General features: G+C 56.6%; 1 protein-coding gene across 1 annotated transcript in view; it reads right to left on the reverse strand.

Moving 5' to 3' along the window:
* The window catches only part of LOC144784229 (carboxylesterase 5A-like), a 193,522-nt gene that overhangs the window by 132,581 nt on the left and 34,999 nt on the right, over positions 1–25,942 (reverse strand). The window contains exon 2 of the mRNA XM_078662878.1: positions 16,792–16,996. Coding sequence (XP_078519004.1) covers positions 16,792–16,996 — 205 coding nt within the window. The remainder of the gene's footprint in view (positions 1–16,791; positions 16,997–25,942) is intronic.

Here is a 25,942-nt window from a genome sequence, read left to right on the forward strand (position 1 = left end):
ACACATTATGCAATAACCTCATAAGCATAAACTTCAGATTAGGGAATAACCTCCTAAACATAAACATTAGAGGTATAAATCATGGTGCATAAAACACATTTAGCATATTATCACCTAAATCACATTAGGGACTGGCACCCTACCAACCCAACTGACCCCCTGGCCAGCTGGCCATACACTGGGGCTGAAATGCCCTATGTCCCAAATGTCAGGGCTGGCTGCCACTGCAGCAGAATCCGACGTGTGCAATCGCCCCGGCACCACTGCGCCTCCGGGGTCCCCACTGGGACTCCTCAATATACTCTGGCCTAAACGTTGCATATGCCGCTATTTGCAGTGCAACCGGGAAGAACAATGGGGGCACTGGCACTCACTGTGTCCTCTGCATGGGTCCCCACTGGGACTCACGTTGCAGTTGTCCACTACGGGGGTTCAACTGAGGTAAGTAAAGCAGAGCTGGCACCACTGTGCCACCTGAGCCCCTCTTCTGCGACTGAGATACAACTTGCCCAAGATGTTGCAGTTGCCCCCTACGGCGGCGCAACTCACGAAACAAAGTGCAAAGGGGCGTACCCCCTCCTCACTAGTTGCACGGGGGAATTCCTATGTCAGGGATTCTCTCTTCCACAAAGCAGCTCCGCACTGCAAAGCTAGGCAAACACAAATGCAACTCTTCTAAAAATAAAGGGGCAGATTTATGAAGGCCTTGCGCCACCGGTGCGTCATTTTTAACATGGGAAAAAGTGATGCACCGGCAGCGCAAGGCCTTCATAAATATGCCCGAAAGAGTCAGCGTTCTCCAGGCGCTATAGTCCTCCAGGTCCTGTAAAACACAAGAAAAGGTTTAAAGGGCACAGCTGGGCCCAGGGCGGACAGCACACAGGGCACTCCAACAGGGAGGCAAGCCCTAGTGGCGGTTTCTCCTGGGCCCCAGCAGCAGCACGCCCCAGCAAGTCCAGGAACAGCATGTTAGACGGACCGGGAGGGTCGGCCGAGGATAAGGGGAGAGGTCTCCGGGGAGAGCCGTCTCCAGTGAATCGTACAGACAAGTAACTCCCCCCCCACAGACGGACACCACACAATGATAAAGTTCAACGATACTTTATAGGCAATTCTTCAAGTACGGTAGAATGGTACAAGGAGGTCTGGACTCAGGGGTCCCCTCTATTCTGGTCTCTGTTTGGGAAAAGGGTAGCGGGACAGTCTTGTTACCAAAGAGATGGAAATAGCTCTCAATCCTCGAGCTCGGTGGTGTAGATGAACGGGCCGCGGCGGAGCCAGCAGGTCCCGAGATGGATGAAGGAAGACGACGGTCCGCGGCAGAGCCAGCAGGTCCCGATGAAGGTGGTGGTTACAAACGGTCCGCGGCCACGCCAGCAGGTCCCGACGACGATGAAGGATAGGGTGGTTCCCAAAGCCGCGGCAGCGCCAGCAGGCAAGATGAGGGTGCACAAGACAGAGCTACGGCAGCGCCAGTAGTCCGTCAAGGATGAGTTCTTCTTTGCGTCTCTCGACTCCAAGATACAACTCCCGTCCGGCTCTGGAGCTGCCCCAGTTATAGGGATGGTGTGCTTTGATGTCCGGACCCTCGCACTTGGAGGTCGGGAGGTCCGGGATGAGGGGGTTCAGACACCCAGCAGGGGGGTGGAGCCAGCGCCCGGGGAGGCGATGGGCGAGCGGTACTTGGCGGGGGAGAGCCATCGACACCTCTTGCTCCCATTGACTGACCAAGTAGCCCGCTCACCTCCTGGGTGGATGTTGGTGCCGGAATGTCTGAGGCCTGGCCAGGCCCAGGGTTGAGGTCGATCGGGGGCCAGGCGGCCTCGTGGTGGAGTGTCCAAGATGGCGCCCAGGATGGGCGCGCAGGCCGGTAGTGGGTCGGCCTACGTGGTCAACAGGTTCGAGTGTAGGGGTCCCTGCGGGGACGGTGGACGTGTAATGGTGGTGTGTGGTACTTGCGGGGCTGGTTCGGGCCTGGTTGGGCCGGGGGAGAGCGGCCCTTCATGTGGCCTGTCCAACATGCGTCCCCCCCAGCTGAAGGCGGGGAGAGTTACCCATTCTCTTGGGGACTCTTCTCGTCGAGGCGGAAGAACCGGGACAGGCCATCTGCGTTGGCGTGATCTGGCCCAGGCCGATGTTCAACTGTGAAGTCCATCCCTTGTAGGGAGATGGACCAGCGTAGTAACTTCGGGTTTTCCCCCCGCATCTGCATCAGCCACTGCAGGGGTCGGTGGTCGGTCTGTACCCGAAAGGGTGTGCCAAAAAGGTAGGGCCGGAGCTTCTTGAGGGCCCATACCACCGCGAAGGCCTCCCTCTCTATGGTGCTCCAGCGTTGTTCCCGTGGTAGGAGTCGCCGGCTGATGAAGGCCACCGGCTGATCACGGCCTTCGGTGTTCATTTGAGACAGGACTGCCCCAATGCCATGGTCGGAGGCATCCGTCTGGACGATGAACTCCCGGCTGTAGTCGGGGGCCTGGAGCACAGGGGCGGAGCACATGGCGGCTTTCAATTGTTCAAATGCAGCTTGACACTCTGGGGTCCAGTTGACTTTCTGGGGCTGATTTTTTGACGTGAGCTCTGTGAGGGGCCTCACGATAGTACCATAGTCTTTCACGAACCTTCGGTAATAGCCCGTGAGGCCCAGGAAGGCTCGTACCTCGGTCTGGGTAATGGGGGGCTGCCAGGACTGGATGGCGGCAATTTTTAGCTGCAGAGGGGCCACCAGGCCGCTTCCCACCTGGTGCCCGAGGTAGGTTACAGACCCTTGCCCAATTTGACATTTGCTGGCCTTGATCGTGAGGCCAGCTTGCTGAAGGGCGTGCAGCACTGCTCGGAGGTGGTGGAGGTGCTCGGACCACTGGTTGCTGTATACAGCGATGTCGTCTAGGTAGGCGGCGCTGAATCCTTCGAGCCCCGCCAGGACCTGATTGACGAGCCGTTGGAATGTTGCTGGGGCATTCTTCATGCCGAAGGGCATGACTGTGAAATGGTAATGGCCATCGGGAGTGGAAAAGGCAGAACGTTCTTGTGCCCGGGGTGTGAGGCCGATTTGCCAGTAGCCCGCCGTCAGGTCGAAGATACTGAGGTAGCGGGCAGCTCCCATGCGGTCGATTAGTTCATCTGCCCGGGGGATGGGATGTGCGTCTGTCCTGGTGACCGCATTCAAGCCCCGGTAGTCGACGCAGAACCGGAGTTCTGGTGTGGTGCCGGGGGCAGCTGCTTTGGGGACCAGTACTACAGGGCTGGCCCAGGGACTGTCTGAGGGCTCGATGACCCCGAGCGTGAGCATTTTGGCTACTTCCTCCTGGATGCAGGCCCGTACCCGATCTGGCACGCGGTAGGCCCGGTGGCGGATAGGGGGGCTGTCCCCCGTGTCCACATCGTGCGTACACCAGGAAGTGACACCTGGGGTGAGGGAGAACAGGCTGGCGAATTGTGACAGGAGAACTTGGCACTCCTGGCGTTGCTCTCGGGTGAGGGCCTCTGAGAGTCGGACCCCCTCTACGGAACCATCTTTCTCCCGCGTTCGTAGGAGGTCCGGGAGGGGCTCGGAGTCCTCTTCAGCCCCATTGTCTGTGGCCATCAGGAGGCTGAGTTCTGTCCGTACAAAGTGCGGTTTCAGTCTGTTAGCGTGGAGGACCCGGAGGGGGTTCCGGGAAGATTCCAAGTCGATGAGATAGGTAGCCGGACCCTTGCGCTCGACCACTTTGAAGGGCCCTGTCCACTTGTCTTGTAGGGCGCAGGGTTCGGTGGGGGACATCACCCATACCTGTTGCCCAGGTTCAAATTCGATGGAGGAGGCATTCCGGTCATACCACCTTTTCATGTCCTCTTGACTGGCCTCTAGGTTGGCTTTTGCTAGTCCTCGGAATCGCCGGGTCTGGTTGCGGAGTGTTAGGAGGTAGCGGAAAACATCTGGTGGGTTCTTTAGAGGGGGCATCTCCCAGCCTTCCTTAACTAGGCTGAGCGGCCCGCGTACGGGGTGTCCATATAGCAGTTCAAATGGGCTGAAGCCCAGGGACTTCTGGGGAACCTCTCGATATGCGAAGAGGAGGCACGGCAGCAGCAAATCCCACTGGCGACGGAGGGGCTCTTCCAACCCCCCGATCATCCCTTTGAGCGTGCGGTTGAACCGCTCAACGAGGCCGTTTCCTTGAGGGTGATAGGGGGTCGTGAACCGGTAGGTAACCCCGCACTGTTGCCAGAGAGATTTCATATATTTCGAAATAAAGTTCGTGCCTCTGTCACTGACGACCTCCCGGGGGAAGCCCACCCGGGAGAAGATCCCCATCAGAGCCCGGCCGACTACCGGGGCTGTCACAGTCCGCAGGGGAACAGCCTCCGGGTAGCGGGTGGCGTGGTCCACTAGCACCAGGATGAATCGATTGCCTTGTTTTGTGCGCGGGTCCAGGGGCCCTACGATATCGATTCCGACCCTCTCGAACGGGGTGGTGACCACGGGAAAAGGTTGCAGGGGGGCTTTCAGTTTGCGGCCGCTCTTCCCACTGGCTTGGCACGTGGGGCAAGATCGGCAATGCTGGTGTACATTGTCCCTCATTTTGGGCCAGAAGAAGTGGGTCACCAGGCGGCTATAGGTTTTGTCTTGACCCAAGTGTCCTGCCAGGGGGACATCGTGGGCCAGGTTTAGCAGAAAGTCTCTAAAACGGAGGGGTACCACTAGGACTCGGCTGGCCCCCAGCTCCGCGATTCTTTGCTCACTGTACAGCAGATCATTGTCCCAGTAGACCCAGTGAGTTCCGGAGGTATCCCCTGCGCTTTGGGCTAGCGCTTGCTGGCGGAGTCCCTCGAGGGAGGGACAGGTCTTTTGTTCTTGGCGAAATTGTTCTTGCGTGGGCCCCCCCTCTTGAGGCCACTGGTCGAGGTTAGCGAGGTCTGGAGGTTGAGCTGGTTCGGGGGGGACGTCACGGTCGGTGGTTTCGGCGGGGGCGACCGGAGGCGGTGGCGCCGGCCATTCGAGTTCCTCTGGGCGGGTGTTGGCACGGGCGGTCATGGACCGGGTGGTGACGCACGCCCAGTCCGGGACGCCCAGCATCCCCAGGTGCTCTTTTCGTTCGACTGCTGCCCATGGAGAGCTTTCCAGGTCATTACCCAGGAGGCAGTCTACGGGGGCATCATCTCGGACCGTCACCTTCAACATGCCGGAGACCCCCCCCCCATTCGAAGGGGACGCAGGCCATCCGACACAGACTTTCTGAGTTATCGGCTGAACGTACAGGGCAGAGAATGTTTGGTAAGTATTGTTCGGGGGTCACCAGGTGACAGCGGACGGCTGTTACACTGGCCCCAGTGTCACGAAGGGCTTCAGCCCGGCGTCCATTGATGCCCACCCATTGGCTGTACTTCTGGGTATTAGCGGGTAGGGGGACCCGCGGGACCATGTCTCTCCCCCCTAGGCAGGCGAGAGCCATGGCGGCTGGCTCCCATTCTTGGTGTTCCTGTTCATATTCTTCTTGTTCCTCTGAGATCTGTTCCTCCCCCAGAGCAGCAGCGGCTACTTGGCGGGGTCTTGGGCTCTGGTACTGGGGGCAGTTTGGGTCGTTTGCATAGTGTCCGACTCGTTGGCATCGATGGCAGGTAACATTGGCTCGATGTCCCGGTCGCGCTGGGGTGCTGCCCCGGTTGGCCGGGGGGGTGGGGCTGGTAGTGAGGGTGACCGGAGCGTTGCTTCTTCCGCGTCCTTGGCCTCCACCTCCTCGGGGACGGTGCTGACCATTGTTGTTCCGGTTCTGTTCGGAGGACCCATTTCGACTCACTCTGGTGATCTCCCACCGGTCTGCTTCGGCTGCGAGCTGCCGGGGATCCGTTAACTTGCTGTCGAGGAGGTGCTGACGAAGTTCAATGAAGCAATTGTTCGACAGATGCTCCCATACCATAAGATTGAACAGTTGTTCGTAGGTTGTGACCTTGCTTCCTTTGATCCAGCCCTCGAAGGCTCGGCTAAAGTAATTGACATAGTCCACCCAAGTTGTACCTGGGATGCGGGTGCAGTCTCGGAACCTCTGACGGTACATCTCGGGTGTGAGGCCATAGCGGGTGAGGAGTGCAGCTTTCATATGGTCATAGGAGGTCATCTGGTGGTCCGGGAGTTGCAGCAGGGCGTCGCGGCCCTCATTGAGGAATCTCCCCCACAGACCGGCCCCCCAATCGCTTCTATCGATCCGGTGTGCAGTCATAGCGATTTCATAGGCCTTAAACCATTGCTGGATGTCGTCCTCTCGGAAGTATTCTCGAACGACATCCTTGGGGATGTGTACCTTCTTTTCTGTTGCCCCTGGAGTGTGGGGTTGCTCGGGCACCCCTGCTTCTTTATTCTGTTTGCGTAGGTCGATTTCAGCTAATTTCCGCTCATGTTCATATGCCAGTTTCTTTTCCTCGAGCTCCCTTTGTCTCTGTTTCTCCTCTCTTTCTTCTCGGAGACGCAGGTGCTCTAAGTTGATTTTCTGTTCGGCCAACTTTAGTTCAACGTCCATTTTGAGCCGGGCCATTTCCAGCTCGTGTAGTCGGGTTCTTTCTCGTTCCTGGATCTCGTCTGGCGAGAGACCCGTTCTTCGTTCTTCAGGGGCCATGGGGGTTTGTGCTGCGATGTCTTGATCGGGGGTTCCGGCAGCCCCGGTTTCTGCCCAAGATTCCAGGGCCTGCTTAAAGTCATCTTTGGTATTTAGTCCGGTGGTAGCGATACCTAATTCGATACAGAACTGTTTAAGTTCACGATGGCTGTACTCGTCCAATTTCTCCATCTGGAATTTCTCCGTTGATCCGCTGTCTTTAGTTGACATCGTGATTCGCCGTGGGGTGAGCTACTCTCTGTACGGTTTATGCGGTGATTCGGATCCCGTCGCTGGCCACCAATGTTAGACGGACCGGGAGGGTCGGCCGACGATAAGGGGAGAGGTCTCCGGGGAGAGCCGTCTCCAGTGAATCGTACAGACAAGTAACTCCCCCCCCACAGACGGACACCACACAATGATAAAGTTCAACGATACTTTATAGGCAATTCTTCAAGTACGGTAGAATGGTACAAGGAGGTCTGGACTCAGGGGTCCCCTCTATTCTGGTCTCTGTTTGGGAAAAGGGTAGCGGGACAGTCTTGTTACCAAAGAGATGGAAATAGCTCTCAATCCTCGAGCTCGGTGGTGTAGATGAACGGGCCGCGGCGGAGCCAGCAGGTCCCGAGATGGATGAAGGAAGACGACGGTCCGCGGCAGAGCCAGCAGGTCCCGATGAAGGTGGTGGTTACAAACGGTCCGCGGCCACGCCAGCAGGTCCCGACGACGATGAAGGATAGGGTGGTTCCCAAAGCCGCGGCAGCGCCAGCAGGCAAGATGAGGGTGCACAAGACAGAGCTACGGCAGCGCCAGTAGTCCGTCAAGGATGAGTTCTTCTTTGCGTCTCTCGACTCCAAGATACAACTCCCGTCCGGCTCTGGAGCTGCCCCAGTTATAGGGATGGTGTGCTTTGATGTCCGGACCCTCGCACTTGGAGGTCGGGAGGTCCGGGATGAGGGGGTTCAGACACCCAGCAGGGGGGTGGAGCCAGCGCCCGGGGAGGCGATGGGCGAGCGGTACTTGGCGGGGGAGAGCCATCGACACCTCTTGCTCCCATTGACTGACCAAGTAGCCCGCTCACCTCCTGGGTGGATGTTGGTGCCGGAATGTCTGAGGCCTGGCCAGGCCCAGGGTTGAGGTCGATCGGGGGCCAGGCGGCCTCGTGGTGGAGTGTCCAAGATGGCGCCCAGGATGGGCGCGCAGGCCGGTAGTGGGTCGGCCTACGTGGTCAACAGGTTCGAGTGTAGGGGTCCCTGCGGGGACGGTGGACGTGTAATGGTGGTGTGTGGTACTTGCGGGGCTGGTTCGGGCCTGGTTGGGCCGGGGGAGAGCGGCCCTTCATGTGGCCTGTCCAACACAGCACAACATTTCATGGGGTCACAGCCCCTATATTTATATTCCACATTCCTTTGTCTGCAGTATAGGGCTTGTGGGAACCAGCAAAAGCTGGTACAAGTGGGAATTGGAGCACTTTGTTTACCAGGCTCCTCTTCCCCAGTGTCAGGTGGGGGCTCGGTGAGCAGACACACCACAGGGGGCGGAGCCAGCATTGTACAGGCTAGGCACAATCCTATTCAGTGTCTGTGGACTACTCCTCCCACTACTCCAAATGTAGATGTCCCATTCTGCCTAGGGCCCCTCCTGGAGCCACACACCTCACCAGCCCCTGTCACTCACAAGCTGACATGCAATTCACGTCAGGCAGGCAGACACATAGCACACAGAACTGCCAACTTCTAAAAGTGGCATTTCTAAAATAGTTATAATAAATCTGACCACACCATTGCGTAGCATTTATAATTACCATTCCAAATATACTAAACGTGACCACGCTGCTCCTCTCATATCAGGAATTACCACTGAAACACTTATCAGGGAATCCCCAATGCATTCCTATGGGAGGGCATCCCCACTGTAGTGAGAAATCAAAATGGCTGTTTGTCACTACCAGGACATGACACAATCTTAAGGTACATGTCCTATATTTTACCTACAATGCACCCTGCCCATAGGGCTAGCTAGGGCCTACCTTAGGTGTGACTGACATGTAGTAAAAAGGGGGGGTCATAGACATGGCACACGCTCTAGGTGCCACGTCACAGCGGCAGTAACACTGCGCGCATGGGCGCTGCGATGGCAGAGGCCTGGGATAGGTTTGAAAGGATACTTTGGTGGGCGGCGCAATCAGCGCTGCAAGCCCACCAGTCGCGTTTAACTCACCAGCCCCGGGTACATGAGATACCACTTTACAAGGTGCTGACAGGTAAATTAAACAGCCAAACAGTTGTAGACCAATCCTACAATAAGTAACACAGAGCGCACACGCATTTTACACAGGACAGCAGTGCTAAAGTGCACAGAGGCCTAAAACCACCAACACCATGTTAGAGAAAAGGCTAGGAGAAGGGAAAAGGTTGAGGGATGACATTGCAAAAAGGGCCAGGTCTACATCCCTAGGTTTCTGACTTCTCTTGATAGTGTTGCAGGGCCTCGTGTTCCTTGGTCCATATGGCAATTGGCTGGTCCTTTTGCCATTGTCCGCAGGTCGTTATATCTGCCTTTTTGCATTGAGCTTTGGATCGTTATTCATCAGCCATGTGTCTATTGCTGAGACACGCAGCCCTCACGAGTGACATGGAACCAGAACTCCTGGACAACGTGTACATTTGCTAGTGCATTGACTGTCCGAGATTTCCTGAAGTTGTGCTTTGGATTACTTGTAGCCCAAGCCCCGAGCACCATCTGCACTGAAGATTGTGTGCCTACACTCCAGGAGTGTTCCGTGAGCCCGCTTCTTGCATTTCCGCTCGAGGATCTTTCGCGATCCTTGGTCCGTCGACTGGTGGATCCCTACAAATGCAACTCTGATTTTCCTTGGGCTATCCTGATTGCTCTAAACGTGCCCTGACTCCTTACCAAGTGGTGAGCCCCTCGGACCTTGCTGGTCCGCACCAAAGCATTTTTTTGATTCCTGCTTGGGTTGCTGTTGCCAAGGCTTGTTGGGTCCAATCTGGAAACCAACACTGCAGCACTTGACAACCTTTGTGGAACAGCTGAATTCCCGATCCTGGTTGTCGTCGACGCCTCCTGGTCCTCGTGGCTGAAGAGTTAAGCTTCACCTCTTTCACCTGAAATCACCCGACATCAGTGGGCATTTGACTATCGTGCCCCTGGTCACTGACAAGTGACCCAGACTCTGTCCCCTCTGCTTTCAGGTTCTTCTGATCTTTGATCCAGGCTTGGATCACACTGGACACTTTCCTCTACGACGGCAGCAGCACTTTGAAGCAGATTGCCAATGAAAACGACGACGAAACCCGACACCAAAACACACCTGTGCACCCGGCTTCCCTGGGTGAGGTAACTCAAGTACTCCGGTGCTGCCGTGGGAGTTGACTCTAGAATCTCTTAAGACTAAAGGGGTTTGCTCAAAGTCCTCCTCTAAGTGTCCTTTATCTTTAAAATTCCAACCGCGACTTTCCCCTTAGAAGTCAATGGTGATTCGCGGCTGTGTTTAGACACTGCGCGCGTCCCCCGTGGGTCCCCTGTGTCTCCACCTTGGGTGGTTCCTGGTGGCCCCAGCGGTTCTACAGGCTCCAGGTCTTGTGTCTATGCAAGTCGTCGTTCTTATACCACTTTCTTAATATATGATTTGGTACGCCCTTAGGTCTCAACATATATTGTGCTAATTTACTGTGTGATATTAAGTTTTCCTTATGTACTTTTGCCTCTATCCTCATAAAGGGACTAGAGGGATGTGTTTAGAATAAATACATATATTTTATATATACCTGTTGTGGTTCTCCTTTCATTTGGTCATTCATGAGATTATAGACCGGTAAAACAAGCTGCTTTACATTCCTTCAAGACTTAGCCTGAAAGCTGCTCTCCACCGCTACCACTAGGATAGCTTTCAGAAAGGTTGTCTTTAACCTACCATCAATAAGGGTCGTTTGGACTGGTGCAAGGTGCCCACTAGAATAGTGGACAGCATATGCCAGGCCAACTACTTACACCACCCACAGCAACACCCATGCACGCCCGTTTCACACTCGCTTGATCTGCAGAGTGGACAATCAGGCACGTGGGAACACCCACGGCAACACCCATGCACGCCCCTTTCACGCTCGCTTGATCCGCAGACTGGACGATCAGGTGTATGGGAACACCCACGGCAACACCCATGCACGCCCCTTTCACACTCGCTTGATCCGCAGACTGGACGATCAGGTGTATGGGAACACCCACGGCAACACCCATGCACGCCCCTTTCACGCTCGCTTGATCCGCAGACTGGACCATCAGCAGCAGATATTCCCTGACATCAGGGGCAGCTGCTCCGTGAGGGTCCATCACGGCCTCTTATCCGCAGAAGCCCGGCCCACGTGCTGCTGGGAGACGACATTTCACCCGGCTCTAACCTACCTGTCCACCCTTAGGCTTGTATACATGGCTGTCCACAAGACACCCTCGCCCTGGCCACTGCCTCACACCTGACCGGGAGAAGATTCTGCTCACTCAACTGCAAATACCAGGGGCGCGGCTGGCCCACTGTCCACTGGCCTACTGTCCACTGTCCTACTGTCCACTGTCCATTGTCTACTGTCCTACTGTCCTACTGTCCACTGTCCACTGCCCATTGTCTTACTGTCCACTGTCCTACTGCCCACTGTCCACTGTCCTACTGACCACTGTCTTACTGTCCACTGTCCTACTGTCCACTGGCCTACTGTCCACTGTCCTACTGTCCACTGTCCTACTGACCACTGTCTTACTGTCCGCTGTCCACTGCCCATTGTCTTACTGTCCACTGTCCTACTGTCCACTGTCCACTGTCCTACTGACCACTGTCTTACTGTCCGCTGTCCACTGCCCATTGTCTTACTGTCCACTGTCCTACTGTCCACTGTCCTACTGTCCACTGTCCACTGTCGTACTGACCACTGTCTTACTGTCCACTGTCCTACTGTCTACTGTCCACTGTCCACTGTCCTACTATCCACTGTCCACGGTTCTACTGTCCACTGTCCTACTGTCCACTGTCCTACTGTCCACTGTCCTACTGTTCAGTAGCCTCTTATCTACTGTCCTAATGTCCACTTTCCACTGCTCTACTGTCCACTGTCCACTGTCGACTGTCCTACTGACCACTGTCCTACTGTTCACTGTCCTACTGTCCACTGTCCTACTGTCCACTGTCCTACTGTCCACTGTCCTACTGTCCACTGTCCACTGTCGTACTGACCACTGTCTTACTGTCCACTGTCCTACTGTCTACTGTCCACTGTCCACTGTCCTACTATCCACTGTCCACGGTTCTACTGTCCACTGTCCTACTGTCCACTGTCCTACTGTCCACTAGCCTCTTATCTACTGGTCTACTGTCCACTGTCCACTGTCGACTGTCCTACTGACCACTGTCCTACTGTTCAGTAGCCTCTTATCTACTGTCCTAATGTCCACTTTCCACTGCTCTACTGTCCACTGTCCACTGTCGACTGTCCTACTGACCACTGTCCTACTGTTCACTGTCCTACTGTCCACTGTCCTACTGTCCACTGTCCTACTGTCCACTGTCCTACTGTCCACTGTCCACTGTCGTACTGACCACTGTCTTACTGTCCACTGTTCTACTGTCTACTGTCCACTGTCCACTGTCCTACTATCCACTGTCCACGGTTCTACTGTCCACTGTCCTACTGTCCACTGTCCTACTGTCCACTAGCCTCTTATCTACTGGTCTACTGTCCACTGTCCACTGTCGACTGTCCTACTGACCACTGTCCTACTGTTCAGTAGCCTCTTATCTACTGTCCTAATGTCCACTTTCCACTGCTCTACTGTCCACTGTCCACTGTCCTACTGTCCACTGTCCTACTGTCCACTGTCCTACTGACCACTGTCCTACTGTCCACTAGCCTCTTATCTACTGTCCTACTGACCACTGTCCACTGTCCTACTGTCCACTAGCCTCTTATCTACTGTCCTACTGACCACTGTCCTACTGACCACTGTCCTACTGTCCACTAGCCTCTTATCTACTGTCCTACTGACCACTGTCCTGCTGTCCACTCATCAGGACTATCCCCAGGGGTCCTCCATCCACTTCCAGTCACTTGACGAGGACCAGACGCTCCGCATTTCATCAAGGATCCCAGTGACGTCACATCCCCCGGTTCTTTCCTCCCCTCTTCACTGACACAGCCTCCCACCCCCTACGACCCCTGCGACCTCACTCTGCATCTTCTCTTCTCGGGGGAGGTGGGGGGGGGGGGGCTGTGAGCCCCCAGGACGACACGTGTCACGGCTGCATGTTACATACATGTTACATACATGTGTATTCTGTAACCGGTACCCTTTCCTGCTTGAAAACTCAATATAAATATTCAAACTCCAGGGTAAGGGTTAGTTTAGACCCTCCAGGCATGAGGTTTGAAGGTGGGTTACCCTAACTAATACGAGTCTTTGTCAGCTCTGTAAAATATGGAACAAATCAAACCATCATGCTTTGGAGCCATCATCTGCACAAGTGGCCGGATGCTGCCACCTGGTGGTGAGAGGGAAGAACGCACCACAGACCAGAGCTGACCCCTCTCTGCCCCTCGAGGCCTTGAGCATGGACAGCAGACCTGGCACTGACCACACCCTGGACTCAGAGACTTGATTGTTGCCTCTAGCTGCAGGTGCAGCCGGCTCCTCTGCCCTGAGGAAGGCCCGTTCTGAGTAGTGATGGGGTCGAAACATCAACAGCTTTACTTGGACTGTCACTGAAGGCGGCGGCCATGTTCTTGTCTCTTCCTGGGTTTATCACCTCTCCATGCTTGGCAATATCACTGGGTCAGTCAGACTCCCCCCCCCCGCCCCCTCACCACCACACTCCCCCCCCCCCCGCCTCCTGCATAAAAATGTGTTTTTCTTTTTTAACAGGATGTGCCATGAAATAGGAACCGTTTGTTCCTGTCAATGAAATTAAAGCTCATTCTAACCTCGCTATCAGAAACACGCAGCGCCTCCGCGCTAGACGCTACAGTCTGATCCAGGGTGGATTATTGCCCCGGCCTGTGTCCCCCCCCCTCATCTGTTGTTGTCACCAGGGTACAAAGTCTCCAAAAGCAGCAGCCAGAGGTGCATGACTGACGCATGTGATGACGTCATCCAGCTGTGCGCGTCACTGGCTCCCCCCCACAAGGACCGCATGTGCTTCAGAAGTGTATGTTGGGGTCATGAAGGATACCAGGGGGGGGGGGCGGCTCTCAGTGGCCATGTCTCTACCTGTGATCCCCCCTCCAGGTGCAAAAGAGCCGGGGTCAGCCCCAGAGACCAGCGTCACTCCACAGGGGGTCGCGCCCCCTCTATTGAAGCCCCCCCACTATGGAATCCCCAGCTCGCAATGTTAGGAAGGACCCACTGAACCCCCAAAGCACAGAAACGGGGATGGGGGCGGCTTGCAATAAGTCTAACCAGTAGCAATCCCTCGGGATCGCGTCCCAACCCTTCCTACTTTGCCCCACTCTGCCACCCCAGTTCAGACATGGCCATATGCAAATCAGTCAGACCCTGTGCCTCATGGGAACAGTCCAGCCCGAACTGCCAAGCCATGTCTTCCCTGGACCGGAAACAAGCATCCTGGGACCGGTTTCGGATTCATAATCCTCATCAGCCAGGCTATCTTGAATCCAGTGGCAAAGTGAGCAAGAGACCCACGTCTGAGCATACCCTGCCACACTTATGGCGAACAAAGCGGTACAAAAGGGGGTGGTGATGGACGGAGCATCTGAACCAATCAAACACTCACACCCAGTCAACAGATCTGGGTTTAATCCATCACCGTTCTTTAGCCCACTCTGCCACCCCAGTTCAGACATGGCCATATGCAAATCAGTCTGACCCTGTGCCTCATGGGAACAGTCCAGCCCGAACTGCCAAGCCATGCCTTCCCTGGGCCGGAAACAAGCTTCCAAGGACCGGTTTCTGGCATTTCAGCCGTCATCAGCCAGGATGGCTTGACTCCAGTGGCGTAGTGAGCAAGGGACTCATGTCTGGGCACACCCGTCCCACATAGGGTGAACAGAAAACTTACAGGCTGCACTAACACCTGTCCCTTCGAAACCATGGAGCTGACTGCTGCCGAGAGCGTGAATGATGGCTCTTGTTCATTCATTCCTTCTAAAGGAGGTGCTGGGCGTTGACCTCAGGGGGGGGGGCACTGACCTCAAGGGGGGGTGGGGCTGTGTTTAGCAATAACTAATGATTGGAGAGATGAGGGCACTCTGGCCTGGTGTTAGTGAGAGAATCCGAGGAGGAGGTGATGGGGTTGGGGGCCCCACCAGCCCTGAAGGGAGGGGTCAGCACTGAAGCCACAGGTGGGCAGTGACACGGGGCAGGGACTGAGGCTCTGGAGCCTGTAGGGGCCCCTCAGAGGATGACGTGATTACAGGTTTCACGAAAAAAGGGTTTTCCGGCAGTAGGGTGTTGTAATTGTTGGAGGGGCCCCTCCTCGGACACGCTCATACAGTGGGGGCCCCTCCTCGGACATGCTCATACAGTGGGGGGCCCCTCCTCGGACATGCTCGTACAGTGGGGGGCCCCTCCTCGGACATGCTCGTACAGTGAGGGCCCCTCCTCAGACATGCTCATACAGTGGGGGGCCCCTCCTCGGACATGCTCATACAGTGGGGGGCCCCTCCTCGGACATGCTCGTACAGTGAGGGCCCCTCCTCAGACATGCTCATACAGTGGGGGGCCCCTCCTCGGACATGCTCATACAGTGGGGGGCCCCTCCTCAGACATGCTCATACAGTGGGGGCCCCTCCTCATACATGCTCATACAGTGGGGGCCCCTCCTCATACATGCTCATACAGTGGGGGCCCCTCCTCATACATGCTCATACAGTGGGGGCCCTCCTCATACATGCTCCTACAGTGGGGGGCCCCTCCTCAGACATGCTCATACAGTGGGGGCCCCTCCTCATACATGCTCATACAGTGGGGGCCCCTCCTCAGACATGCTCAGACAGTGGGGGCCCCTCCTCAGGCATGCTCATACAGTGGGGGCCCCTCCTCATACATGCTCATATAGTGGGGGCCCCTCCTCATACATGCTCATATAGTGGGGGCCCCTCCTCATACATGCTCATACAGTGGGGGCCCTCCTCGGACATGCTCATACAGTGGGGGCCCTCCTCAGACATGCTCATACAGTGGGGGCCCCTCCTCATACATGCTCATACAGTGGGGGCCCCTCCTCAGGCATGCTCATACAGTGGGGGCCCCTCCTCATACATGCTCATACAGTGGGGGCCCCTCCTCTGACATGCTCATACAGTGGGGGCCCCTCCTCATACATGCTCATACAGTGGGGGCCCCTCCTCTGACATGCTCATACAGTGGGGGCCCCTCCTCATACATGCTCATACAGTGGGGGCCCCTCCTCAGACATGCTCATACAGTAGGGGGCCCTCCTCATACATGCTCATACAGTGGGGGCCCCTCCTCAGACATGCTCATACAGTAGGGGGCCCTCCTCATACATGCTCATATAGTGGGGGCCCCTCCTCTGACATGCTCATACAGTGGGGGCCCCTCCTCAGACATGCTCATACAGTGGGGGCCCCTCCTCATACATGCTCCTACAGTGGGGGCCCTCCTCATACATGCTCATACAGTGGGGGCCCCTCCTCAGACATGCTCATACAGTAGGGGGCCCTCCTCATACATGCTCATACAGTGGGGCCCCTCCTCAGACATGCTCATACAGTGGGGCCCCTCCTCATACATGCTCCTACAGTGGGGGCCCTCCTCATACATGCTCATATAGTGGGGGCCCCTCCTCTGACATGCTCATACAGTGGGGGCCCCTCCTCAGACATGCTCATACAGTGGGGGCCCCTCCTCATACATGCTCCTACAGTGGGGGCCCCTCCTCAGACATGCTCATACAGTAGGCGGCCCTCCTCATACATGCTCATACAGTGGGGCCCCTCCTCAGACATGCTCATACAGTGTGGGCCCCTCCTCGGACATGCTCATACAGTGGGGGCCCCTCCTCAGACCTGCTCATACAGTGGGGGCCCCTCCCCGGACATGCTCATATAGTGGGGCTGGGGGGTGCCCCCGGGGTTGGGGGGTGTTTGGGTTCACATCCAGAGCCCGCTCTTACACTAGGGGGGGGGGTGTACCCCCCGGGGGGGGGGGTGTTAGGGTCACACTCAGAGCCCGCTCTTACACTGGGGGTGCGGCCGTCGCGCTCTTCACGTCACTCCAGGGCTCGGCCGGTTCCGGTCCAGCAAAGCGCCTCGATCCAGTCGGCGCTTTGGCAAAGGGAACCCCCAGGTAGGCGCTGACGGGGCGCTCCGTCCCCTCCACGGTGAGCTGCACCCCCTCCAGCCATCCGTGCTTACTGTGCACCCTGGGGATGGGTGCAGGGCTTCCTACAGGAGGCAGGGAGAGAAAGAGAGGCATAGAGTCACTGAAACCAGAACACTGAAGGCACTTCACTCACTGAGGAACCTCGAGCAGGGAGACCCAAGGAAGCAGGGATGGAGAAGAGAGGGGGCAGGGAGAGAGAGGAGAGGGGGCAGGGAGAGAGAAGACCCAAGAGTAGTGCCCGCGATTTGTACTCCTATTAAAAATATGGGGGTTCCAGGGGTTAAACTGGTAGATCTTTCTTACTTTTACCCCAGGCAAAGTGTTGTCCTAATTGGAGGAAGTTCAAGTCCCCCTGTTTCTGGTCAAAATTGGGCTGGGGTCACGGGAGGTCCAAGGGAGAACCAATTGTGGGCACCAGGGCCTCATTGACTGGAAATCGAGAGTAGAGTAGAGCCATCAGGAGTGTCATCTACCCATGCAAACCTTGTAAGTGGGATAACAGCCCCTTTAGTCACCCCCCAAGATCGCTGCTCCCCTCAAATACTCTTCAGGAGGACCATAGACAGGGACACTCTGGCGCCCAACGACACTTCAGCTGTGACGGACCTAGTTTTCAAGGTTTGCAGCTGGAATGTCGCAGGGATTGCAGGAAAATTGGCTATACCTGAATTCACTGCATGGGCTGATGAGCACTCTCTGTGCCTTTTCCAAGAGACATGGAGCTTGGTGCCGGTTCATAGGGTGGGTTTTTCTTCCTATTTCTCCCCGGCACAAGTCTCGGTATCAGGGAGAGGGCGACCTTCGGGTGGCCTTCTCATATGGGTCGCAGCCTCCTTAGACTGCAGCGTAGTGGAGTTTCCCACAGGCTGCCCGGACATACAAAACATTACCCTAATAGATCAAAGGGGAAGAATTGTCTTAAATGTTTTCAATATTTACGCCCGGGGAACCAAGGGAGGGAGGAAGTCTCCCGTAATATCACTCCTCGAGACCCTGCTAAAAAACTCCCCTCACAAGTCGCGTACATTGGTTGCGGGCGATATGAACTGTACGTTCGAGCCCCTGGGCTCGGACGTTTCCCTCGACCAAGATGAGGATGATAGTAGGTTGGGGATTCCGGTACTGGAAATCCCACCGATTAGAAGGTGGACAGAAGTGGCGCTTCAGATATACTCCCTGAGCCTTGAATTTAATTTAAGGGCAGCAAACGGGAGGACAACCTCGGATAGGGGGGGTGTCCACACGTACAACAGGCCAGGACACACCTCTAGGTTAGATTATATCCTGATAGATGTGTGTCTATGGTCTTACGTAAGGGACATGCAGGTGGTCCCTACGACTGAGAGTGACCATAACTCACTCTCTTTAAGTATGGACCAGTGGTGGTGCCCCTTAAGAAAGGACAATATTTACCCGGTAGCTGCACCCCCGGATGATTCTGAAGTCTCCCCCTGTGGAAGACGTATAAAATGGGCGAAATTGGTTCTTTCCGAGGGAAAGGTAAGGGAAATTCAAACCCTCTTAAATCATGCGGTAACAAACCTCGGAACCTCCCTAGAAGGGGTGGGCAGAGCGAGTGGGCTTTTTGTCTCCTTGGTAGAAGCCTTATCTAGCGTGTTTACCTCACATCCCAACAAGTTAGGCAATAAAGAATTTAGAAAACCTGTTGATGGTTGGTATACCCAAACATGTAGGGATCACAAGGCAAAGTTAGTTGAGGCAGTTAAACACAAATCCCGAGGTGAGATACAGGAAACAAGGAAGGCCTATAACAAGTCCCTTAAATTTGCTAGGGGGGAGTGGGAAGACAAATTCTGGGAAGACCTGCTCCAGGCTAGTAAAGTTAGGGATTCAAGGGCCTTTTGGAATCTCATAGCTAGACGGAATAAACCTGATGGTTCTATGAGACCCTGCAACATCCCTCCTCAAAACTGGATAAAACACTTCGGGACCCTATACCTCCCTCCAGATGGGGAACTAAATGCCGGGAGGGAGCTTACACTAGCAATTGAACCCCATGCCTATGATCTCTTCACTCCCCTAGAGATTGAGGGGGTTATAGGATGGGTAGCGCCTCGCAAGGCAGCGGGCCCAGACGGCCTTCCAGGGGATCTTATGAAGGCATACCCAGCGGAATGGGGAAGGGTCATTGCCGCTCTCTTAAACGACATCATGATGGGAGGGGCAGTGCCAGAATCCTGGAAAGGGGCGGTGGTGGTCCCGATTTACAAAAAAGGGTGTAGGGAAACCCCGGGGAACTACCGCCCCATAAGTCTGATAGACTCCACCCAAAAGATAGCTGGTAAAGCTATCCTTGGAAGGATCCTACATTGGGTGGAGGAGAATAAAATCCTATCAGATTTTCAGGCAGGTTTTCGGGCTGGTATGGGGACATTAGAGCAGGTGTTTAGGTTGGTACTACTGGGGTGGAAGGTGGTGGAACTGGGCAAGGGTAGTCTTTACTTGGCCTTTATAGACCTGAAGACTGCCTTTGACCTAGTCCCCCGGGAAGAGCTTTGGAGGGTGCTTAATGAGTTGGGATTACCTCCTTACATCTTGTCCCTCCTCATTAGTCTCCATGCCCATACCTTTGCACAGGTCCGTTGGGGTAAAAACGGAGAGCTCACTGAGAAGATACCAGTGTCCAGGGGCGTAAGACAGGGCTGCGTCTTGGCGCCCACCCTATTTTCACTATATGTGAATGGGGTGGTAAAACATCTTCAACAAGAACCAGCCGACGCCCCCTGTCTCGGAGGAGTCCGTATCCCCACCTTGCTTTTAGCGGACGACACGCTTCTGATCTCAAAGACCCCTCAAGGCCTGCAGAAATTGCTAACACGTTTTCAGGAGTTTTGTGCTGCAAAAGGTTTAATAATAAATGTGGACAAAACAAAATATCTAGTTTTAAATCCACCTAGGAAACTGGGCCGCCCACCTACACTTAACTCGGTTGCCTTAGAGAAAGTAGCCGAATTCGATTACCTGGGTATTCGGATTACGGATAAGTTGACTTGGGCAAATCACATTGATAAAATGGTCTTAAATCATAGGAGAGTTGGAGGAGCCCTCATAAGGGAGTTCCGGGCCTCACCTAGGAGATCGCTTACCCCAGTAATCAATATCTACAAGGCCAAAGTAGTGACATCAGCCTTGTATGGGGCAGAGCTGTGGGGCCACTGCCGTTTGGATGCCCTAGCGATAGCGGAGAGCAAGCTTCTAAAGTCCATTATCTCTATCCCATTGAGCACACCAACTGTACCAGTGTTGTTGGATACGGGCTGTAAAAACATTAAAGATCAGGCTCAGCTTCGCCCGCTCCTGCTATGGACACGAATCTGGAGGGGTGAAGAATTAAAATCCTACGCTGAGGGTCTGGGGGAAATAATGAGTCTGGGGGGTTGGGCTAAGATCAGATGGTTAAGGGAAACTAAAAAGCTCTTGGAGAAGATCGGACTAGGGGACTGTTGGTCATCGCGTTCAGCCCCTCCAAAAGAAGTGGTCAAGACGCTTTACTGGAAATGGACGGCGGAGCGCCTAATTACAAACTCGAACCACTGTAAGTCCACTGTCTCCTTCCTACAAATTAAAGACTTTGTGGCCTTTGAACCCTACCTGGACCTGATCACCCTCCCCCTTGACCGAGCTCTTTATTTTAAATTTAGAGTTGGATCTCTCCCGCTAGGTGCTGTGGTATCGAAGTGGACATCAGCGGCCCGATCTTCCCCTAACTGTGCTTGTTGTCCGCACAAGGTTGAATCCATTGCTCACGTCCTATTTGAATGCCCGGACTATGCAAGGCCCAGGAGCTTCTGGTTGAAACCTCTCTTCCGAAATATGGGTACACGTAGCCACCTAGTAGCCTTGCGCATCCTAATTACGGACACTTCCCCCCCTATTGTGTGTGGAACAGCAACATTTTTAAAACAGTTTTGGCTTATTCGTTGTAAGAGATTGTCAGTAGCGGTTTAATTCTCTTTTTTAGCTAATTTATCTATGGGCACTTCATGTCCTTTTATCCCTTTTAAATGTGTTTTATACTGACTTCTTAAAGCAATGTTTTTTTGTACACTGTAATGATTATATTGTAAATGTGCTTATAAGATATCTTGCATATCGAATAAAAGCTTATGACTGACTGAGAAGAGGGGGACAGTGACACCCAAGGAAGCAGGGAGAGAGAAGAGAGGAGGCAGGGAGAGAGAAGAGAGGGGGCAGGGAGAGAGAAGAGAGGGACAGTGACACCCAAGGAAGCAGGGAGAGAAAAGAGGGGGACAGGGGGCAGGGAGAGAGAAGAGAGGGACAGTGACACCCAAGGAAGCAAGGAGAGAGAAGAGATGGGGCAGGGAGGGAGAAGAAATGTATCCAATCACTGAAACCAGAACACTAGAGGCGGTTAACTCACTGAGGAACCTCCAGCCGGGGGGGGGGGGAGACAAGGAAGCAGGGATGGAGAAGAGAGCGGGCAGGGAGAGAGAAGAGAGGGTCAGTGACACCCAAGGAAGCAGGGAGAGAGAAGAGAGGGAGCAGGGAGAGAGAAGAGAGGGGGCAGGGAGAGAGAAGAGAGGGACAGTGACACCCACGGAAGCAGGGAGAGAGAAGAGGGGGACAGTGACACCCAAGGAAGCAGGGAGAGAGGGAAGGGAGGAGGGGCAGGGAGAGAGAAGAGAGGGACAGTGACACCCAAGGAAGCAGGGAGAGAGAAGAGGGAACAGTGACACCCAAGGAAGCAGGGAGAGAGAAGAGGGGGACAGTGACACCCAAGGAAGCAGGGAGAGAGAAGAGAGGGGGCAGGGAGAGAGAAGAGAGGGACAGTGACACCCAAGGAAGCAGGGAGAGAGAAGAGGGGGAAAGTGACACCCAAGGAAGCAGGGAGAGAGGGAAGGGAGGAGGGGCAGGGAGAGAGAAGAGAGGGACAGTGACACCCAAGGAAGCAGGGAGAGAGAAGAGGGGGACAGTGACACCCAAGGAAGCAGGGAGAGAGAAGAGGGGGACAGTGACACCCAAGGAAGCAGGGAGAGAGAAGAGAGGGGGCAGTGACACCCAGGGATGCAGGGAGAGAGAAGAGAGGGGGCAGGGAGAGAGAAGAGGGGGACAATGACACCCAAGGAAGCAGGGAGAGAGGGAAGGGAGGAGGGGCAGGGAGAGAGAAGAGAGGGACAGTGACACCCAAGGAAGCAAGGAGAGAGGGGAGGGAGGAGGGGCAGGGAGAGAGAAGAGAGGGACAGTGACACCCAAGGAAGCAAGGAGAGAGAAGTGGGGGACAGTGACACCCAAGGAAGCAAGGAGAGAGAAGAGGGGGACAGTGACACCCAAGGAAGCAGGGAGAGAGGGGAGGGAGGAGGGGCAGGGAGAGAGAAGAGAGGGACAGTGACTGGGCATAGATAAGGGAGAGGGGCAGCACAGAGAGTAGGGAGGCAGGGCAGAGACAAGGGAGAGGGGCAGGGCAGACAGGAGTGAGATTGGGCAGAGGGGAGGGGGAGAGAGCAGGGCAGGGCAGAGAGGAGGGGGTGGGGGCAGGGCAGAGAGGAGGGGTGGGGGCAGGGCAGAGAGGAGGGGGTGGGGGCAGGGCAGAGAGGAGGGGGTGGGGGCAGGGCAGAGAGGAGGGGGTGGGGGCAGGGCAGAGAGGAGGGGGTGGGGGCAGGGCAGAGAGGAGGGGGTGGGGGCAGGGCAGAGAGGAGGGGGTGGGGGCAGGGCAGAGAGGAGGGGTGGGGGCAGGGCAGAGAGGAGGGGGTGGGGGCAGGGCAGTGAGGAGGGGGTGGGGGCAGGGCAGAGAGGAGGGGGTGGGGCAGGGCAGAGAGGAGGGGTGGGGGCAGGGCAGAGAGGAGGGGTGGGGGCAGGGCAGAGAGGAGGGGGTGGGGGCAGGGCAGTGAGGAGGGGGTGGGGGCAGGGCAGAGAGGAGGGGTGGGGGCAGGGCAGAGAGGAGGGGGTGGGGGCAGGGCAGAGAGGAGGGGTGGGGGCAGGGCAGAGAGGAGGGGGTGGGGGCAGGGCAGAGAGGAGGGGGTGGGGCAGGGCAGAGAGGAGGGGTGGGGGCAGGGCAGAGAGGAGGGGTGGGGGCAGGGCAGAGAGGAGGGGGTGGGGGCAGGGCAGAGAGGAGGGGGTGGGGGCAGGGCAGAGAGGAGGGGGTGGGGGCAGGGCAGAGAGGAGGGGGTGGGGGCAGGGCAGAGAGGAGGGGTGGGGGCAGGGTAGAGAGGAGGGGGTGGGGGCAGGGCAGTGAGGAGGGGGTGGGGGCAGGGCAGAGAGGAGGGGGTGGGGCAGGGCAGAGAGGAGGGGTGGGGGCAGGGCAGAGAGGAGGGGTGGGGGCAGGGCAGAGAGGAGGGGGTGGGGGCAGGGCAGAGAGGAGGGGTGGGGGCAGGGCAGAGAGGAGGGGGTGGGGGCAGGGCAGAGAGGAGGGGGTGGGGGCAGGGCAGAGAGGAGGGGGTGGGGGCAGACAGAGAGGAGGGGGTGGGGGCAGGGCAGAGAGGAGGGGGTGGGGGCAGGGCAGAGAGGAGGGGGTGGGGGCAGAGAGGAGGGGGTGGTGCAGAGAGGAGGGGGTGGGGGCAGGGCAGGGAGGAGGGGGTGGGGGCAGGGCAGAGAGGAGGGGTGGGGGCAGGGCAGGGCAGAGAGGAGGGGGTGGGGGCAGACAGAGAGGAGGGGGTGGGGCAGGGCAGAGAGGAGGGGGTGGGGGCAGACAGAGAGGAGGGGGTGGGGGCAGGGCAGGGAGGAGGGGGTGGCGGCAGGGCAGAGAGGAGGGGGTGGGGCAGAGAGGAGGGGGTGGGGGCAGGGCAGAGAGGAGGGGGTGGGGGCAGAGCAGTGAGGAGGGGGTGGGGGCAGGGCAGAGAGGAGGGGGTGGGGGCAGAGAGGAGGGGGTGGGGGCAGGGCAGAGAGGAGGGGGTGGGGGCAGAGAGGAGGGGGTGGGGGCAGGGCAGAGCGGAGGGGGTGGGGGCAGGGCAGAGAGGAGGGGGTGGGGGCAGAGAGGAGGGGGTGGGGGCAGAGAGGAGGGGGTGGGGGCAGGGCAGAGAGGAGGGGGTGGGGCAGAGCAGTGAGGAGGGGGTGGGGGCAGGGCAGGGAGGAGGGGGTGGGGGCAGGGCAGAGAGGAGGGGTGGGGGCAGGGCAGAGAGGAGGGGGTGGTGCAGAGAGGAGGGGGTGGGGTCAGGGCAGAGAGGAGGGGGTGGGGGCAGAGAGGAGGGGGTGGGGGCAGGGCAGAGAGGAGGGGTGGGGGCAGGGCATAGAGGAGGGGGTGGGGGCAGGGCAGGGAGGAGGGGGTGGGGGCAGGGCAGAGAGGAGGGGTGGGGCAGGGCAGAGAGGAGGGGGTGGGGGCAGACAGAGAGGAGGGGGTGGGGGCAGGGCAGGGAGGAGGGGGTGGGGGCAGGGCAGGGAGGAGGGGGTGGGGGCAGAGAGGAGGGGGTGGGGGCAGACAGAGAGGAGGGGGTGGGGGCAGGGCAGGGAGGAGGGGGTGGGGGCAGGGCAGGGAGGAGGGGGTGGGGGCAGGGCAGAGAGGAGGGGTGGGGGCAGGGCAGAGAGGAGGGGGTGGGGGCAGGGCAGAGAGGAGGGGGTGGGGGCAGGGCAGAGAGGAGGGGGTGGGGGCAGGGCAGAGAGGAGGGGTGGGGCAGGGCAGAGAGGAGGGGGTGGGGGCAGACAGAGAGGAGGGGGTGGGGGCAGGGCAGGGAGGAGGGGGTGGGGGCAGAGAGGAGGGGGTGGGGGCAGGGCAGAGAGGAGGGGGTGGGGCAGGGCAGAGAGGAGGGGGTGGGGGCAGACAGAGAGGAGGGGGTGGGGGCAGGGCAGGGAGGAGGGGGTGGGGGCAGGGCAGGGAGGAGGGGGTGGGGGCAGGGCAGAGAGGAGGGGTGGGGGCAGGGCAGAGAGGAGGGGGTGGGGGCAGGGCAGAGAGGAGGGGGTGGGGGCAGGGCAGAGAGGAGGGGGTGGGGGCAGGGCAGAGAGGAGGGGGTGGAGGCTGCATTTATAAATAGATCTGGGTTAAGGCACCTGCTGCAGACATCTTTGTGTGTCCCGCATACTTGAGGGGTTATTATACCAGATATTGGCGTCACTGTGGATGACGCGCTCCAAATGTATCGCCTGAAGCGCGGTATTTTTTACCTGTTTTTATTCTCCCTGTTTTTTAACCATTTTATGGCACTTACCTCTTTTAAAACATACATATTGAAATGTCTTTTATATAGTTAGCATTTTACTCTTCTTGTGCTGTGTACTTTTTAAGATCTTTGTGATCGAAATAAAGTTATATGATGATGGCAATAGCAGTAAGAAAGCTCTGGAGGTGAATGCACCTGCTTGAGAGCTCTGTGGTTTGTCTGGGGACAGCTCCATGCATAAAGTAACATACATGGCTATTTTTATTTCATTTTATTTATAAACTTTTATGTAGCGCTAGCTAGACCCCTAGGTATCAGAGCGCTTTACATACACAAAGGAAAAGAAAGATTGCATAACATTGCAGGACATGAGGGTGCATAAAGACAAAAGCAAAGACAAAATACTTATGTATCCAGTGAGGGAAGAGAGACGCAGGTAGTTTACACCGTCAGGTAATCACCATCCTTGAAGGTCAGAGTGGGGGGGGCGGGGGTCCATTAGGTAATAATGTCTAGGATGGTTGACCTTGGTGGGTAAAATAATTGGTTGAGGAGAAGGAGTTTCAGGTCCTTCTTGGAGCAAGACAAGGAGGGGTTGCATCGGAGGTCGATCGGGAGTGCGTTCCACATCCTGGGTACGTTGCCAGAGAAGGACCTGTATTGGGTCGTTTTATTTTCAGTTTTGGAGGGATGAGAAGAAGTGAGTTGGTGCTTCTCAGAGTTCTGGATTTTCCTACTTTTCCTAGTTTGCTGTTTAGGTAGTTGGGAGATTGGGCGTGAAGGGCCTTGTGAGTGATCAGTCCTGTTTGTAAATAAATCTACCCTCTATGGGAAGCCAGTTGAGAGCGTTGGTGAAATGTTTTCATATCTTTTAACACCAGTTATGAGTCGAGCTGCCATGTTAAGGAGTGACCCTAGTGAGGCTAGGTGAGGTTTCGG

The sequence above is a fragment of the Lissotriton helveticus genome, chromosome 10 (assembly GCF_964261635.1).
Source record: "Lissotriton helveticus chromosome 10, aLisHel1.1, whole genome shotgun sequence".
NCBI lineage: Eukaryota > Metazoa > Chordata > Amphibia > Caudata > Salamandridae > Lissotriton > Lissotriton helveticus.